The following is an 18465-nucleotide window of genomic DNA, read 5'->3' on the forward strand; positions in this document are numbered from 1 at the left end:
GGAGCCAGTTAATCGACCTCCTGTGCTCTCTCGAAACTTTACATTTATTACTCGACGATGCATTATTAGTATTGAAATTGAATCGCTCAAATTTTCATCGAGAAATATGTAAATTTAAAAAAATACGAAAAATTAAAATCTTTATATAAAAATATTTATAAAAAATACACAACTTTTTTTGCTTAGTATATTTTTATTATAAAATTTTATAGAAAATATTTTATATATATATATGTATTTTTTAAATTATATTACACATTGCAGTTATAACTTACAAAGAGCGATAAAAAATAGTACATTTTACAAATGGTAATACAAAATTAAGACAGCGCTTTGTGTTGCTTTTCAAATATGGATAATTGCACAATCATCATATATCGACGATTCGAAAATTCATTTATTTTAATTCTAATTTGAACACATGAAATATCTTCACTGAAAATCAATCGGCGACTTCTTGGTAATTAAAGTCTCTTCCATTATGTCAATATAATCCTTGATATCGTTCATATACCTCTTTAAGAATTTGTGATCCTTTTTTATATTCTTAATTAAACTCTTAACATCCGTTTCTCTGTAAAAAAAATGAGAGAAAAAGGATAAGAATACAATTCCATTAAATTCATTATAAAATTCATTAATTCATCATAAACTTACTTTATTGTGCCTAACAAACAATTAACACTTATATCGTTTGAAGTGAGTTTATCGAAACGTTTGACTTTAATCGTGACTTTCAATATAATTTCCACTCGTTTGCTTCGACACAGGAATGAGATTCTGAAATAAATATGTCATTATTTATTATTATTTTAAATATTAATATTACTAATTTTATACTTTAAATATTATTAATATTAATAATTTTATAATATTTTAAATATTATAAATTAAATATATAATATTTTAAAAATTATATAATTAAATGATAATATTTTAAATATCTCATATATTAAATATAGTATAGTATAGCATAACAAAGTGTAACGAATGAACGTAAATAATTACTCATTATAAGCAATTTCCATCAAATTTAAAGCGTCCAAGCGTTTCAAATCGAACATGAAATCCATCGCTAATTTCACATCTTGCGAAACACGTTCCAACATACGTAAAACCTCTTCGTGAATTTTATACAAATACATAAGCATTTCTTCATCTAGTTTCTCCAGAATTAATTTGTGAACTATCCTTACTAATACACCAGAATTATCTGTAAAAAAATACAAAGATTAACAATATTTGCAATTTTAGCCTTTGATAAATATATTTTATATTCGCGTAATTACCTGAAGCACGGGAAACAATTCTGATCTTTTCGATCGGGTTCTCTCCGGAGCAATTAAGATGTGACGATAGAAACGTTGTTATTAATATCAACGAATTCGATATAAAGCCGAAAACAATCGTCTTCTTGTCGACATTCTTATGATACACGTTCCAAATGCAGTCATCTCTGTCAACAAAATAATATATTAGCTCTCATTGATCATAAGACAAAAAAAATTATTTCATAAAATATTAAAATATATACATATATATATATATACTTATATTTACTTTTCGCTATGTGTTTCTAATTTCTGTAATAACAATAAAAAGGGATCTTGCTCGGTCAAAGACTCATCTTCAATCATGGTAACACATTGCTTCGCTGCAAATCTTTCTTCCTTACAGTTTTCTTTTTCTTCCATTCCTCCTGCTTCAGCATTTAAATTCTCTTTGCAATGTTTCTCTGAATTAGATTGATTTTTAACTACTTCTGTCTTTTTGAGGTGATCAGTAGACCATTCCATCTCCAATCTTTGCACAACCAAATACTGTTCTTTTTCTTTGATATTATTTCGTGGCTCTGCATCATCATTCATCCTTCCTCTAATGTTTTCTTCATCTATTACTTCATCCTTTTTGATAACTGGTGATATGAAATGATCAGTGTTCATCTCTCCATGTTTTACAGTCTGTGTTGATGATATATTTTCTTCATTACAATCCTCTGCATTTGTTGTATGATTTGGTTCACTAATTCGAGTATCTTCATCATTAATAATCGTTTTCTGGATCATTTGACAATTGTCGTCTTCTTCATTCTGTGTTGATAATACACTTTCTTCATTAGGATTCTCTGCATTTGTTGTACAATAATTTGATTTATTGACAATTGTTCTCAATTCTGCCAAATATTCTGTTACATTATTTCCTATTAATTGATTTGAATTATTACACATATTATTGACTGTTTCATCATCATCAGTCGGTAGTTTGTCTTCGTGTAAGGCATTAAGGAAGGAATTTTCTTCTTTGTCGCTGTCCAACGATAAGAACGATGGTGGTTTAATAGAGCTTAACTCTATAATGTTGTTCTCCAGACTTTTTCTGAACAAATTACATTCGCTAATCTCTAGATTATTTCTGAAATTTGATGCAGACAACTCACTACAATCCATTGTATGATCCTTAACAGAATACTCATTATATTCAATATCATTTACATGATTATCATTAGATCTTAGAGATAAATGTACATTATTTTCTTGAGACAGACGAGATTCCGTAAAAGAACTGCAAAACTTCTTCAGGTTTGGTTGTTCATCTTCAAATGCTTCTCTTCTACTGCTAATATTTTTTAAAACTGTACTTGAAGAATGATTTAAATTATTTGTCGAAGATGGAAGAACGGAAATTTCTCTGGAAATTATGTAACTATCTTTCATTACATTTTTCCTCGATTCTGATAAATTATTTGCAGTTAGATCGTTTAATCTACAATTATCTGTCCTCAGATGCTGAAATTCATTATCCTTAGAAATGATTGAACTCTTTCTTTCATCTGTCGCATCTCGTAGATGTAGGGTCGACAAATCTGTAGCAGTAATTTCCATTGGTTCTACATGTTGAATTGTTTTATTTGCAACTGTGTCTTGAAACATTGATTCTGATACTAAATTTTCAACAGGCAAATCTAGTTTTGATGTTGTTACAGAGATTGATGTAGATTGTGCAGTGCAGATAGCATTAAATGTTCTTTCATGATGCAAAGAGACTGGAACAGCTTCGGTGAACTCCATAGACTTGCACAATGATCTAGTTTTTTCATTAAAGTTACTGGAATTGTCCATATTTTTTTCTTTATATGTACTCTCTTCAGATATTGACTTGTGAACGATTGGACGAGTAATTTCTTGATTTTTTGATATCACGTTAGTCATTTTCATGGATATGTCTTGAAAGAACATGGTTCTATCATCATTGGGTATTACTTTATCATCCATTCTCAAATCTTTCTTCTTGTTAGAAACAATTAAAGGTGGTAACATATTTACAGGCTCCATCATTACATCGGTGAAAAATTCAGTTTCATCAGTTTGATCTTCTCTCAGATTATTTTTTTCAATCATATTTTCATCATGCGAATGTGAAATAATTTTGTTGTACATTTTTGAAGGTACAGCAGCAGTCATTTCCATTGAAGTATTAAAAACTGTATTGTTTGTAGTAAATGGTTGTATTACAGTTGTTAATGTCATCGATTCGGCAACATTCCGTGTTGTATTCTCTGTCTGTTTAAATAGAGTACGTTCAGAGGCAATATTAGATTGTAAATTTGTTGAAAATATCGTCTTATTGTGCATATTATTTTCAACACTCAAATTCTCATTTCCACGGTTCTGCATTTCTGCAATTTGTTTCAAAATTCCTAAATCGGAATTAACAGGCTTCATAGATGTAGCCTGAGTAGATGCATTCTTATAGTTACCAGTATAACTTGTGTCATCTCTTTGTATATTTATTGCAGTTGTTAATATCATTGATTCATCAATATTTTGTGTTGCATCCTCTGTTTGTTTAAAAACAGTATTTTCAGAAGTAATATTAGATTGTAAATTTGTTGAAAATATCATCTTATTGTGTGTATTATTTTCAACACTCAAATTCTCATTTCCATGGTTCTGTATTTCTGCAATTTGTTTAAAAATTCCTAAATCAGAACTAGCAGGCTTCATGAATGCAGCCTGAATAGATGCATTGTTACAGTTGCCAGTATAACTTGTATTGTCATCTCTTTGTACATTTATTGCAGTTGTTAATATCATTGATTCATCAATATTTTGTGTTGCATCCTCTGTTTGTTTAAAAACAGTATTTTCAGAAGTAATATTAGATTGTAAATTTGTTGAAAATATCATCTTATTGTGTGTATTATTTTCAACACTCAAATTCTCATTTCCATGGTTCTGTATTTCTGCAATTTGTTTAAAAATTCCTAAATCAGAACTAGCAGGCTTCATAAATGCAGCCTGAATAGATGCATTATTACAGTTGCCAGTATAACTTGTATTGTCATCTCTTTGTACATTTATTGCAGTTGTTAATATCATTGATTCATCAATATTTTGTGTTGCATCCTCTGTTTGTTTAAAAACAGTATTTTCAGAAGCAATATTAGATTGTAAATTTGTTGAGAATATCGTCTTATTGTGTGTGTGTGTATTATTTTCAACACTCATATTCTCATTTCCACGGTTCTGTATTTCTGCAATTTGTTTAAAAATTCCTAAATCAGAACTAACAGGCTTCATGGTTGCAGCCTGAATAGATGCATTATTACAGTTGCTAGTATAACTTGTATTGTCATCTTTTTGTACATTTATTGCAGTTGTTAATATCATTGATTCGGCAAAATTCTGTGTTGCATCCTCTGTTTGTCTAAAAACAGCATTTTCAGAAGTAACATTAGATAGTAAATTTGTTGAAAATATCTTATTGTGTGTATTATTTTCAACACTCAAATTCTCATTTCCACGGTTCTGCATTTCTGCAATTTGTTTCAAAATTCCTAAATCGGAATTAACAGGCTTCATAGATGTAGCCTGAGTAGATGCATTATTATAGTTACCAGTATAACTTGTGTCATCTCTTTGTACATTTATTGCAGTTGTTAATATCATTGATTCATCAATATTTTGTGTTGCATCCTCTGTTTGTCTAAAAACAGCATTTTCAGAAGTAACATTAGATAGTAAATTTGTTGAAAATATCTTATTGTGTGTATTATTTTCAACACTCAAATTCTCATTTCCATGGTTCTGTATTTCTGCAATTTGTTTAAAAATTCCTAAATCAGAACTAGCAGGCTTCATAAATGCAGCCTGAATAGATGCATTATTACAGTTGCCAGTATAACTTGTATTGTCATCTCTTTGTACATTTATTGCAGTTGTTGATATCATTGATTCATCAATATTTTGTGTTGCATCCTCTGTTTGTTTAAAAACAGTATTTTCAGAAGCAATATTAGATTGTAAATTTGTTGAGAATATCGTCTTATTGTGTGTGTGTGTATTATTTTCAACACTCATATTCTCATTTCCACGGTTCTGTATTTCTGCAATTTGTTTAAAAATTCCTAAATCAGAACTAACAGGCTTCATGGTTGCAGCCTGAATAGATGCATTATTACAGTTGCTAGTATAACTTGTATTGTCATCTTTTTGTACATTTATTGCAGTTGTTAATATCATTGATTCGGCAAAATTCTGTGTTGCATCCTCTGTTTGTCTAAAAACAGCATTTTCAGAAGTAACATTAGATAGTAAATTTGTTGAAAATATCTTATTGTGTGTATTATTTTCAACACTCAAATTCTCATTTCCACGGTTCTGCATTTCTGCAATTTGTTTCAAAATTCCTAAATCGGAATTAACAGGCTTCATAGATGTAGCCTGAGTAGATGCATTATTATAGTTACCAGTATAACTTGTGTCATCTCTTTGTACATTTATTGCAGTTGTTAATATCATTGATTCATCAATATTTTGTGTTGCATCCTCTGTTTGTCTAAAAACAGCATTTTCAGAAGTAACATTAGATAGTAAATTTGTTGAAAATATCTTATTGTGTGTATTATTTTCAACACTCAAATTCTCATTTCCACGGTTCTGCATTTCTGCAATTTGTTTCAAAATTCCTAAATCGGAATTAACAGGCTTCATAGATGTAGCCTGAGTAGATGCATTATTATAGTTACCAGTATAACTTGTGTCATCTCTTTGTATATTTATTGCAGTTGTTAATATCATTGATTCATCAATATTTTGTGTTGCATCCTCTGTTTGTTTAAAAACAGTATTTTCAGAAGTAATATTAGATTGTAAATTTGTTGAAAATATCATCTTATTGTGTGTATTATTTTCAACACTCAAATTCTCATTTCCATGGTTCTGTATTTCTGCAATTTGTTTAAAAATTCCTAAATCAGAACTAGCAGGCTTCATGGATGCAGCCTGAATAGATGCATTATTACAGTTGCCAGTATAACTTGTATTGTCATCTCTTTGTACATTTATTGCAGTTGTTAATATCATTGATTCGGCAATATTCTGTGTTGCCTCCTTTGTTTGTCTAAAAACAGCATTTTCAGAAGCAACATTAGATTGTAAATTTGTTGAAAATATCTTATCGTGTGTATTATTTTCAACACTCATATTCTCATTTCCACGGTTTTGTATTTCTGCAATTTGTTTAAAAACTCCTAAATCAGAATTAACAGGCTTCACAGCCTGAGTAGATGCATTATTACAGTTGTCAATATAATTTGTATTGTCATCTTTCTGTACATTTATTTGTTCTACTGCACGTGAAGGTAATAAAAATGTAGGCACTGGTGCAGTAATCTCCATAGACAAATCCTGGTTGCACGTACTGTCTAATTCAAAAGCAACATTAGAGAGTGACTCAGAGTATGATTTTCTCCTGCTATTATTCTCTTCGTCAGGATCTCTGTATATAACATTACTAGATATTGCATTTTCAGATATGTGAGATACAGAAAGAGGACTCAGCATCATATTTTGCTCGAGTTGAAACTTTCCATCCACTAGATTTCTATGATTTTCATCCGTGTTGTTACATACAAGAATATCATGTAATGTTGTATTCTTACATACTTGAAATGTAGTAGATTTTTTTAACAATGTTGTCTGTGTACATTCCTCATTGAATTCTACACATTTGAATGAATTGGTGAAGATCATCTCACAGTTCTCATTATCTTTCTCTTGGACACTTACAATAGACTCGGACAATTGATTATTTGTCAAATTGAAGTTGTTTGGATTATTCAAATTACTTTCACAGATGTGTTCACATTTGTTTTGGGAAATATGCAAAGATGCACCTTCTGTCAACTCAGTTTTACCACTTGAATCACTTATAGATGATTTAAGACTACAATCGTGCTCTTCATATGTATTATCCCATACAGTCCCCTGCTCGACTGAATGACAAAACTCTCTGCAAGGGATAAAATAATTAGAGGTAAAAAGAGAGAAGTCTAAAATAAATTTGAAATAAGAATAAATTGTGCTGTTTCTTTATAATAAAAATTAATATAATATACTCACTTGACATGTTTCTTCTCTGCAAAGCTAACCCGCCTTTTGGTTTTCAATGGAGTTGAATTTGTTTCGTTGAGGGGTTTTGTTGGGGAGTCAAAATTCACATTTTGAAACGGTTGTCGTGGTTTACGTGGTTTAAGAATCTAAGAACACCAAAATCATCAATTTCTTTAATATTAATAAATTAGAAATTTTTTTAGTTTTTCGAAAAGAATATTAATACTGCTATTATTAAATTAAAATATTAATAAAATATTTAATATTACTAAATAATTAATATTATTAAATTTGAACTTAGTTTTAATTTGCAAAAAACGAGAAAGCTAAGCCAAAAACAATTGTAAACAATGTAAACTCACCGATGATCGTCTAGATTTTTCATTTCTCTTGGATTTAGGAGTCGATTTAGGAGGAGACATGATTAAATATAACTCTTCCTTCGTTGTAGTCTCTTGTGTATTTATATTTATATGTATCACACACAAAATAATGGCGATAATTAATTAATATTTATATATTCGTTCATTCGACAGACACACAAAAGCGGTAAGCGGTTAAGTTTGCGATTTGAAACTCCATCTTGTGGTTTCCTAAACCTATTAAAATATAACTCCAAATTCAGCCGAGTTTTCAATGCTACAAAAAATGGCGCAAATTTTAAAAAAACTGAGTGTTTAAAAAATCATTCTTGTATTTTTCTATATTCTCTCCTTGTAATAATATAATATTTATAATAATAATATAATAATAATTTACACATAAATATTAAATATTAATATAATAAAAATAAAAATTTTAATAATTCTAAGTAATAATATATTATAATATAATAATAATATAAAACAATAATATAAAATAATAATAAAAAATATATAATACTAATAATAATAAATTAATAATAATATAATTATTACTATATTATACATTTAATAATATAATATTAATAGTAATAATCACGATATTAAAATTACTTATATATATAAAATAACATTTTTATAATTTATTTTTAAAACTTTGTTCACGCTGCAAATTTTTTAAAATAAATTATAAAAATTTTATTTTATACATATAAATAATTTTTATATTGTGATTATTACTATTAATATTATATTATTTAAATGTAAATAAATTCTATATAAGGAGTCTAATAAGATGCTTTTTGGAACGCATTGCACGTTGAAAACACGGCATAATTTTCGAGCCGAGCGCGCGTAATCTCGGACCAATCAGCGCTCGCCAAATGTGCGATCCCGACAATTCCACAAAGTACGTGTGTACACGTATATATGTGTCCGTATGTATGTATGTATGTATACACAGTTGCGTTCGAGCGATATCAGATGACGTTCGTCGTACACAGTCGTAAAACGGTGCTCGATTGACGATCCAGCAAGATATTAATTTGTTAAAAAAATTGAGAAATTATACGCGAGTGACAGGTGACAGCTCTTTAAAACTCGCGTTCTCTCTCTCTCTCTCTCTCTCTCTCGCGAGAACGAAGGGAGAACGAAGAAAAAGAAGAAGAAGGAGAGTCTCGATTGAACATCGGCGGCGACGACGGGGACGACGGGGACGGGAATTATTATTAATCATTATCGCTTGTTATACAAGAACAGCTGATTTCGGGCTGGCTCCTGGCGAGGATGGCAGAAGCCGCCGTCAATCTCATCATCAAGGCGCCGAACCAGCAGATCAAGGACCAGGTCGTTAGATGCGATCTCGGCTGGACCATCGGCCACCTCAAGGAGTACCTGGCCGAGGTCTACCCCAGCAAGCCAGTAAGTCACGCGAAAGTGATTAGTGAAAGCAGCCGAAAGTAGGTTCTCCTTTTTTCTAAGAAGAAAACAAATTCAATTAAAAATTCCTTATTAGCACTATATTTTGTGTTCAAAAAATTGTAGTTTGAAGGAAAAATAATATTATTATTTATTATCGGTCGAGAGGAATATTTATTTCTTTAAAATAGTTTTCTATTGGATAGGGAAATATATTTGACATTTCTTGATGACATGGAGAGATATGATATCTTTTAAAACATTCATTAATCTTTTCGCTGATTACAACCTAGTGTGCTTATTATTATATCAAATGTATGATAATACAGAAGATTAATATTTTTAGTTACACTGAAAAAAATCCATGTACTTTTACAAGGAAATTACTAGCTCAAACTGGAAAAGTTACTTGCTTATCACTGTAATTTTTTTTCCATTTGTTTTAAAGTGAAAATACATATTAATGTAAAAATACATGTAAAATATAGGTAAAATTACTATTTTTATGCAAAACTCATATGTAATTTTAAATTTACTATTTTTACTTTATTAGAATTTTATTTTATAAGTATTTATCTATTTTTTATTTATAACATTTTATAGCATTTATACATTCCTAACATTTCCTATGTGTAATTACATGTTCAGTAAAATATTTTTAATCTTGAAAATATTTAAGAATATATTTCATATGAAATTACATATAATCTGTATATTTCATATGAAATTACATATAATCTGTATATTTCATATGAAATTACATATAATCTTTCATGTAAGTATCAATATTGCATGATTATGCTGGGTCGGAAAAACCTAGCTTAATCATGTAATTTTACATAAATATTTTTTTCAGTGTAGTTTATTTTACTATTATTAATATCATAAAAATAAAAATGATATATACTATAATAATAAACTATAATATATATTACATAATATACTATATAATACTATAACAACACATAGTAATATATATCCCTATTATTAATTTTATTATTATTGTTTACATAGGAAAGCTCGCACCAGAAATTAATCTACTCTGGTCAGTTGCTGAAGGACTCTGCGCAATTGAAAGATGTCCTGAGACAGCGAGATGGTTCAGAAGATCAGGCATATACCGTTCATCTAGTCTGTACACCCCAGAAACCATTTGTCACCAAAACTACATCGGATAAGAGTCAGACAAACGAGAAGAACTCAGATGCGACGTCCTCGATGAGAAACAGCCATATCAGAAGTAACAATGTTCAAACTCCAAGTCATGAGAATAATGCTAATGTTACTGCGCCACAGCCTGAACAAATGTATCTGCCTCAGCAGTACTTTGATCCTCGAAATAGTCAGCAATTGGCCTGGATGCAACAAGCATACACCCATTATTTCACCCAATACATGCAACTGTAAATACACATCTTCTAAAAAAAAAATCTTTATAAAAGAGATATATTTATGCTATAATATATTGTTTTTTGTCTTGCAGCATGGCAGCACAAGGCATACAGTTGCAAGCCAGTATTCCATACCTGCAACAGATGAATATTAACACCAACGATAATACGCCTCAACATACGTACACCAGCAACAATAACAACAACAACAACAACAACGTTGCTGAGGAACCGGCTGCCCAACCAGCAGCGCAAGACGCGGCGGATATTAATGCAGGAAATAACGCCGCTGAGGACGCTGCGTTTAATCGTGACTGGCTAGACTTCTTCTACACATTGTCTAGAATTGTCGTTCTGTTCGGAATAGTGTATTTCTACTCGTCTCCTCTCAGATTTCTTATCGTCACGTTCTTGGGATTTGCAATATATCTGTAAGTCGGAAATGTTTATTAGATTTTGTAAGAATTTCATTGCATTTTTTATACACATCTTTCTCTATTCTCTATTATATATATTATATATGTATTTCTCTATTATTTTATATATTTTATATTGTTATATTATTCTTTATTATTTTCTTTCCAAACTTTTCAATATTAAATATTAATATTAAATAATATTATATAAATAATAAGTTAATATTAAATATTAAATAAATTTAATATTAATATTAAATTAAAATTAAAAAATATGAAATATAATAAAATAGTTGCAACATTCTAAGATTATATGAGAAACTTTCCCGAATATTACATATTGTATATAATATAGGGTGTTATATATCCTATTACAGATATCAGGGTGGTTTCTTCAGGGTACAACCGATATTGCTACGTGAGAACAACAACGGCCGGGTAGATAACAACAATCAAGTGTTGCAAAACGAAGCGATGGGCCCGCAAGCTGTGCCACAACAACAACAAAATCTTCAAGTGCCAACACCGCAACCGGAAGCACGAACGAACGCCAACGAGGAGAACGAGGAACAACGACCAGGCGCACTCGCCTTCACTTGGACCTTCTTCAGTTCGTTTTTCGCCTCGCTTATCCCGGATCAGCCGAATGTCATTTAATCTCAAACAAGTCGTTTTGTTATAAAACCAAGTTTCTTCTCTCTTTCTCTCTCTCTCTCTCTCTCTCTCTCTCTCTCTCTCTCTCTCTCTCTCTCTCTCTCTCTCTCTCTCCTACTTTTATGAAAAAAGAAAATATATATGAACAAAATAGAAACGTGACATAGAGATTGGAGATAATGATGAATTTTATCAAAATGAATCGGAAATGATTGCAAAATTGTGAGATTTGATACGCGTATTTCTGAATGAAAGTCTGATCAGTTTTATGATATCCATTTTTATATTTGAATCTAATAGTATACATATACAAAATAAATGTTTACATATAAATGCATAATGTTAATAATCGGCATATGCTTAAGATGATTTATCGCGGAATTCAATTCAAGTGTAAAGATTATATATATATATATATATATATATATATATATATATATATATATATATATTCAAGTGTAAAGATTATATACATATATATATTCATCTCTTGATTGAATTCAATAACAGAGAGACTTGCAGTTGAAATGAAGCAACAGTCACATTATATCTATAAATAGAATACTAACTCTCCTTCGAAAGAAGATTGTTGGAATCGCCATCCCAAAGCTATTTAGAATTTAATGTATAAAAAAAAAATTTTTTTTATGTTTGTAGAATAATTTAAAGATACAACGAGAGTTATATAAATTGTGTGCGTGCGTGTATGCCTATATAAGAAACATACAATTTTTTTGTTTTTAGAGCTTATATTGTATAAAGTGATAATATATATATATATGAAAAAAAACATGATGATAATGAAACGCTAAATTTTCTTTAAGAATTTCTTTCTTATATAGCAATAATATATTACGAATATAGTTTCTGTGATGTGTTTAATATGATCGCAAATATATATCCGGTGTGATATCCTTGTAATGTATCGCGCTACATTTATATATACATAAAAATTATTATTTTTTAATATATAATTTATAATATATTACATAATTAATATATTCATATAGAATTATATTTAAAATAATAAGAAATATATATAGTTAAAATAAATAAAATAATAAATGTAATTATATTATATATTAAATAATAATTATATGTAAATTATAAAGTAATTGATATATAATTATTATAAATAATCTATATAATTATTTTATATTAATAATAATAATTATAAATATAATTATTTTACATATGTATATATATATATATATAATATATATATAAAATATAATATATACATGGCAAAGGTATTATTAGTGAAATTTCTGTAATTTTCCTAAATAGTCGTATATGAAGGTCGCCGATAAAATGAAAAATGTATGTAAAGCAAATAAAACAATTTTTGAAATTTGTCTCGTTTAGTCACGTGTTATTTATTTCGGCGAAATAAATTATGATAAATGTTTATAGTGAATAACTTAAAAAATATTAATATAAAAATTATTATTTTTTATATAATATATATAATATTAAAATAAAAACTTTAACATATTTATCTGGTAGAATTTTAAATTTGCCGCGCTGAGATGTCAAATGCGCATGCGCTTCAAGTTCACGTGGACTGTGGACAGGTGACATAACCGTGACATGATGTACAGGACAAGAAGTTACAGTTTTATTTATAGGAAAATTATTTTTATATCTATATAATAGTTTATATCTTTATATATTTCGTTATATTATGAAATATTGAATGTTTCTGCTATTTATATTGTGAAGAAGACAATTTCTACGCCTCTGTCAATTAAGTAAAATATTTATTTTCACACTTAATTATTATATTATTATTATCACACTTAATTATTATGTTATTATCTGTGAAAATTGTCAAAATTATTAATTTTATATTTATATATATACATATATTTTATATTTATATAACTTTATATAATTATTAATTTTATATTAATTTTATATAATATTATATATTATTAATATTATGATATGAATAAATTTATAGTTATATTTTATAGAAATGCCTCGGTCAAAAGTTTCCGATTTACTTGGTATACTTAAGGGAGCTCAAAGTGTGACGAATGCTCTGATAAAACACCAAGAGGACGCAATCAAGTATACAGTCACACATTTCAGTTTAAAAAATCTACCTGAACAGTACATTCAAGCGGTGAGAAAAAGATTGAGCGACATAGAACCAAGTAAGGTTTCTGTAAGTTTCTCGAATCAATATTGAGCAATTTTTATCGATCTTCTATGTATATTATTTCTTATAAGTTCATTTTCTATAGGAACAAGTAGTGAAAGACTTGAAGGAAGTAACCGAACGCGCGAGTGTGGTTGAAGAAGGTATCAGACAGTACATCAAGATAATAGCCAGTCAAAGCTTGGGTGTGAAAAATGATGCTTACTCTCCCAAGAAGGAGACAAAATTATATGTATATAATGCTGCCAAGGACCCAAAAGAAAAGACTATCGTTAAGGATGTGGCTTCACCAAGATACAACAGCAGCGAATTTACAACCGAGAAGACTTCTGGAGGGATACAAAATAATACAGCAAGAAAATATATGACTGTGAAAGAAAAGATCGAGACCATAGCTTCAGATAAAGAAATACCTCAAATAGAACTCTCTGATAAGGATAAAGAAATTTTGAGGAAATTAGAATTGGAGCACGAGAAGAATATTAGAAATAAGGATGCTAGTTCTATTTTTACCTCTACGAATCAGCTGAAAACATCAGAAAAGGAATGTGTGCATCAAGCGCAAATAGAACCTAAGGAAAAACTAAAAGCTAAATTATCAGTCAAATCAAAACAACTTGTTAGTATTGATATAAAAATTACATATATCTTATATTAATTCAATTAATATAAATATTTCATTTTAATGCTTAATTTATATTGTAGCTGTCACCTACTGCCAGAGAAAGGAAAGTTCCTGCTACAAGATTGCAAAGAATGGTAAGCTTTGGCACCCTAGGTCTTGGACTTGGTGTTGGGACTGTTGCAGAATATACAAGAAGGACATTAGGATTGAATGAGCAAAGTATTGGAGATACACTTGATAGCATGTTTCTAACTAAAGCTAATGCGGAAAGAATAGTTTCAACATTGTGCAAAGTGAGAGGTAAGATTTATAAAACTGCCATATGTCTATTCCAGATAGCAAGTATGCTACTTGAGTATATATATAAATTATATTAAAATAAAAAAAATACAGGTGCAGCTTTAAAAATTGGTCAAATCCTGAGCATCCAAGATAATACTATAATAAGTCCAGAATTGCAAAAGATCTTTGAAAGAGTCAGACAAAGTGCTGATTTCATGCCAACCTGGCAAGTAGAGGTAAAAATAATATACAGAAATGTATAGATAAAAAAGACATTTATATCATTAGTTAATCAATTATTGCAATTACTTGTCTAGAAAGTAATAGCTAGCGAACTTGGACACGATTGGAGAAATAAACTGGCATTCTTTGAGGAGAAACCATTTGCAGCAGCATCTATCGGTACATAAATGTTTTTTTTTTTTTTTTCCATATAATCTTGGTTGAAAGTTTCTTTATAATTATATGACGGGATTTAGGGCAAGTGCATCATGGTAGATTGTTGAATAAGCAGGATGTAGCAATAAAGATTCAGTATCCAGGTGTGGCTAAAGGTATTCAAAGTGACATTGAGAATTTAGTAGGCATAATGAAGGTACAAAGTAACAATATGTTTCAAACAACTCTCTTGAACGTTATAGAGAATATATAAGTCATATTATCTTATAAATATTATTTATTACAGATTTGGAATATGTTTCCAGAAGGAATGTTTATAGATAATGTGGTGGAAGTTGCGAAACGGGAGCTTGCATGGGAAGTGGATTATATAAGGGAAGCGGAATGTACAAGGAAATATAAGGAATTAATGGCGCCTTATCCAGATTATTATGTGCCTACAGTAATAGGTATATTGAATAATAAAAAAAATATCTTTAAAATATAATTAGATACTAAAGACATTAAAAAATTATTATTATTATTATTATTAAATATTATGTATATTTTATTATTATATATTATTATATATATTATTAAATATATAATTATTATTATCATTAAAAAATTTCCAGATGCTCTCTCTACGAACCAAGTATTCACAACAGAAATGATAGAAGGTATACCTGTTGATAAATGTGTAGATATGGATGTCAAGATCAGAGAACACATAAGCGAACTGATTATGCGACTCAGTCTAAAGGAATTATTTGAATTTCGATTTATGCAGACTGATCCAAATTGGTCCAACTTCTTCTACAATATTGATACAAAACAGGTATTACATGTATGCAATAATTATGTAATTAATTAACAAGGTTGGGTGAGTTTATGATTTTTTTTAAACTAAGTTAAGTTAAAATTAATAGCTATAAAATTATTTTAGTTACATTAAAAATTGCATGAACAAAAACTAATTCAGTTAAAAGTTGAATTATGATTAAATTAACTTAATTTAAAAATTAAAAGTTAATTTTTAAAAATACTTATTTTTAAATAAAATGTCATAATTAAACATTTTTTTAAATATAATATTTTATTCGTTGATTTTTTAAAATTTATATAAAATAAAGAAAATACAAAAATTTTGTTTTTTATATAGAAATATATTTTTTCCTTGTAATTATTGAATTACGAAAAAATAAAAACTAATAATATCTATTTATCTCAAAATTCTTGCAAGAATGACGTACATTATAGAATGATTATCTTTTATTAAAATTTAATCGTTTAATGTTTAAAATTTTATAGAAAAAAATAATGGCATTCAAAGATAAACAAAAATTATTTTTAACTTAGATTAGTTTAAGTTAAAAATTAATTTATTTTAAATTAAATAAGTTTTTAATTTTTTATTTAACATTTAATTAGTTACTACTCAATCTTGTTAATTATAAAAATATTTAGATAATTATATAATTTTAATCAAGGAAAATGTTTTAAATTGGACATATTTTTGCAGTTAATTTTATTGGATTTTGGGGCATGCAGGACGTACGAAAAAGCATTTATGGACAAATATATCGAAGTTATTAACGCTGCGAGTGAAGGGAATCGCGATAAGGTCCTGCAGTTGTCTCGAGATATGAAATTTCTAACTGGATACGAATCTAAGGTATCTTATCTTTATCAGATGCAATCTATAATATTCTGAAAAAAAAAATAAAACAAGATTTACTTATTGGCAGATTATGGAAAATGCTCACGTGGATGCTGTCATGATCCTTGGACAAGTGTTTGACAATAATCACGAGTATTACGATTTTGGGGGCCAAGATGTGACAAGACGGTATGTATCATTTTTTTAAATTTAATATGATATTATTTTTATTTTAATTGTAATATCTCGTATTGATGATAAAATATTAATTGTATATTATATGTACAGGATTCAAGCTTTAGTACCAACTATAATAAATCACAGATTGTGTCCACCACCCGAGGAGATATATAGTTTGCACAGAAAATTGTCAGGAATATTTTTGCTATGTGCAAAACTGGGAGTTAAAATCAAGTGTCGCGATATGTTTCGAAAGATTTATGCTAATTATAAGTTTGGTTGATACATATTAACATTAATATATATTATGACAAAATCCAAACAGCCTAGGTAGCAAGTATATGTCATTTTCACGTTGAATGACGTCAGTTTGCTATTTGGAATTGAAACACCTGCATTTTTTTATACAAATGCATACGTTTTCTAATAAAATTATACATAGTTGTATAAATTATATAAAATATATTTACTAAAATTATAATATAAGTTATGATATATATTATAAATAAATAAAATTATATATAATAGAAATTCCTACTTTATCAACGTTAAAAATTTAGTGATATTCAAATGTCTGTTTATGAACACAGACGGCGCGATTCGAAAATTAATTATGGCGGCTAGGGGTGGGCGATACAATAAAAAATATCGATATTTGATCTTGTGCCATCTGTTGTATCAGTGCTGTCAGTATCAGTACTTTTCTTCTTTTTCATTTGCAACTGTAGCTTAGGATGTGTTCTCAAAAAATGAAAACGTAAAATTAGTAGTATTTCCCGAAGTTTTAATCAGCTGTTGGCAAATGTTACATTTACCACCTTCATTGTTCCGGCCAAATATTTCCAATAATTGCTTTTTGGTGGCACTATAAATAAAAAAACATATGCAGAAAGAATGCATCAGAGAGAAGGATGAGAGTGGTCATCCCCTCGATTTAGCTGCAACCGGAATTCAAAGCGCCTCTATGTGCACAAAACGTGCACATTGAACTACGTAGCCATGTGCACGATCTCCCGAGTGGTAACAGGCTATGTGCACGGTACGTGGTTCGATTCCGTGCTATGTGCACAGATGAGCGCCAGTAACACGTAGCTGTTAAAGGAGATGAGTTCGAGACCTCGCAGGGCCAATTTTTTTTTTTTTTTTTTAGTACGACTATATTTGTCAATTTAATGAAATCCTTTTAATTATTGTGGAATAAAGAGATAAAATGCATTTCTCAAGCGTACGCGAGAAAATCGAAATCAAAAATAATGAGTGCCGTATAAATACGTATGGAATAGAGCGTTATATCGAAGAGCGTGTGGCGTAGCGTTAAGGGGCTAGACACGTACCGTCGAGATTAGAGGTTCGATTCTCGAGGAGTGACTTTTTTTTTTAATATTTTTTATTTTAAATAAAATTTTTTTTTACCATAAAATGTAATTTTTACACAAAATAAATGTAAATAACACGATTTATTTACTTATAACACGTATATTACAAAAATGCATTTTTCTTTGCCTCAAAAAGCCGTGAAAAGCCGTCGTTTGGGAAAACTGTA

General features: G+C 28.9%; 3 protein-coding genes across 4 annotated transcripts; 2 read left to right on the forward strand and 1 right to left on the reverse strand.

Annotated features, from left to right (window-relative positions):
* Window positions 1-186: 186 nt before the first annotated feature.
* LOC114928819 (uncharacterized) lies at window positions 187-7968 on the reverse strand. The gene is made up of 7 exons (XM_029300178.2): window positions 7757-7968; window positions 7404-7540; window positions 1561-7293; window positions 1290-1456; window positions 1009-1213; window positions 658-780; window positions 187-574 (listed from the first exon to the last, which is right to left on the reverse strand). Exons 1-7 carry the CDS (start codon window positions 7814-7816, stop codon window positions 433-435), a joined length of 6567 nt encoding a protein of 2188 aa, XP_029156011.1. The 5' UTR covers window positions 7817-7968; the 3' UTR covers window positions 187-432.
* Window positions 7969-8702: 734 nt separating this feature from the next.
* Herp (Homocysteine-induced endoplasmic reticulum protein) lies at window positions 8703-12997 on the forward strand. Its single transcript, XM_029300177.2, has 4 exons — window positions 8703-9175; window positions 10187-10575; window positions 10656-10994; window positions 11357-12997. Exons 1-4 carry the CDS (start codon window positions 9041-9043, stop codon window positions 11634-11636), a joined length of 1143 nt encoding a protein of 380 aa, XP_029156010.1. The 5' UTR covers window positions 8703-9040; the 3' UTR covers window positions 11637-12997.
* Window positions 12998-13197: 200 nt separating this feature from the next.
* Coq8 (ubiquinone biosynthesis protein COQ8, mitochondrial) lies at window positions 13198-17454 on the forward strand. 2 transcript variants are annotated; one of them, XM_029300176.2, is made up of 12 exons: window positions 13198-13384; window positions 13597-13803; window positions 13883-14416; window positions 14503-14722; window positions 14816-14940; window positions 15022-15106; window positions 15184-15299; window positions 15390-15552; window positions 15718-15920; window positions 16605-16757; window positions 16831-16931; window positions 17031-17454. In XM_029300176.2, the coding sequence occupies exons 2-12, from the start codon at window positions 13612-13614 to the stop codon at window positions 17203-17205; spliced, it is 2067 nt and encodes a 688-aa protein (XP_029156009.1). In that variant the 5' UTR covers window positions 13198-13384; window positions 13597-13611; the 3' UTR covers window positions 17206-17454. The 2 variants fall into 2 exon arrangements, with proteins under 2 accessions (XP_029156009.1, XP_029156008.1); XM_029300175.2 differs by having other exon boundaries at window positions 13610-13803.
* The last annotated feature ends 1011 nt before the right edge of the window (window positions 17455-18465 follow it).

The sequence above is a fragment of the Nylanderia fulva genome, unplaced genomic scaffold (assembly GCF_048542155.1).
Source record: "Nylanderia fulva isolate GAGA-0341 unplaced genomic scaffold, ASM4854215v1 Scaffold274, whole genome shotgun sequence".
NCBI classification, from domain to species: Eukaryota; Metazoa; Arthropoda; class Insecta; order Hymenoptera; family Formicidae; genus Nylanderia; species Nylanderia fulva.

Excerpts from the sequence above, each read along its gene's own strand:
- Herp (XM_029300177.2), top strand. The coding sequence starts at position 9,041 with ATGGCAGAAGCCGCCGTCAATCTCATCATCAAGGCGCCGAACCAGCAG. Across the intron at positions 9,176-10,186 it reads AGGTCTACCCCAGCAAGCCA|GAAAGCTCGCACCAGAAATT; the intron begins GTAAGTCACGCG and ends TTGTTTACATAG. Across the intron at positions 10,576-10,655 it reads TTCACCCAATACATGCAACT|CATGGCAGCACAAGGCATAC; the intron begins GTAAATACACAT and ends TTTGTCTTGCAG.
- Coq8 (XM_029300176.2), top strand. The coding sequence starts at position 13,612 with ATGCCTCGGTCAAAAGTTTCCGATTTACTTGGTATACTTAAGGGAGCT. Across the intron at positions 13,804-13,882 it reads TAGAACCAAGTAAGGTTTCT|GAACAAGTAGTGAAAGACTT; the intron begins GTAAGTTTCTCG and ends CATTTTCTATAG. Across the intron at positions 15,921-16,604 it reads ACAATATTGATACAAAACAG|TTAATTTTATTGGATTTTGG; the intron begins GTATTACATGTA and ends ATATTTTTGCAG.
- LOC114928819 (XM_029300178.2), bottom strand. The coding sequence starts at position 7,816 with ATGTCTCCTCCTAAATCGACTCCTAAATCCAAGAGAAATGAAAAATCT. Across the intron at positions 7,541-7,756 it reads AAAAATCTAGACGATCATCG|ATTCTTAAACCACGTAAACC; the intron begins GTGAGTTTACAT and ends TGGTGTTCTTAG. Across the intron at positions 1,457-1,560 it reads TTAGAAACACATAGCGAAAA|AGATGACTGCATTTGGAACG; the intron begins GTAAATATAAGT and ends TTTTGTTGACAG.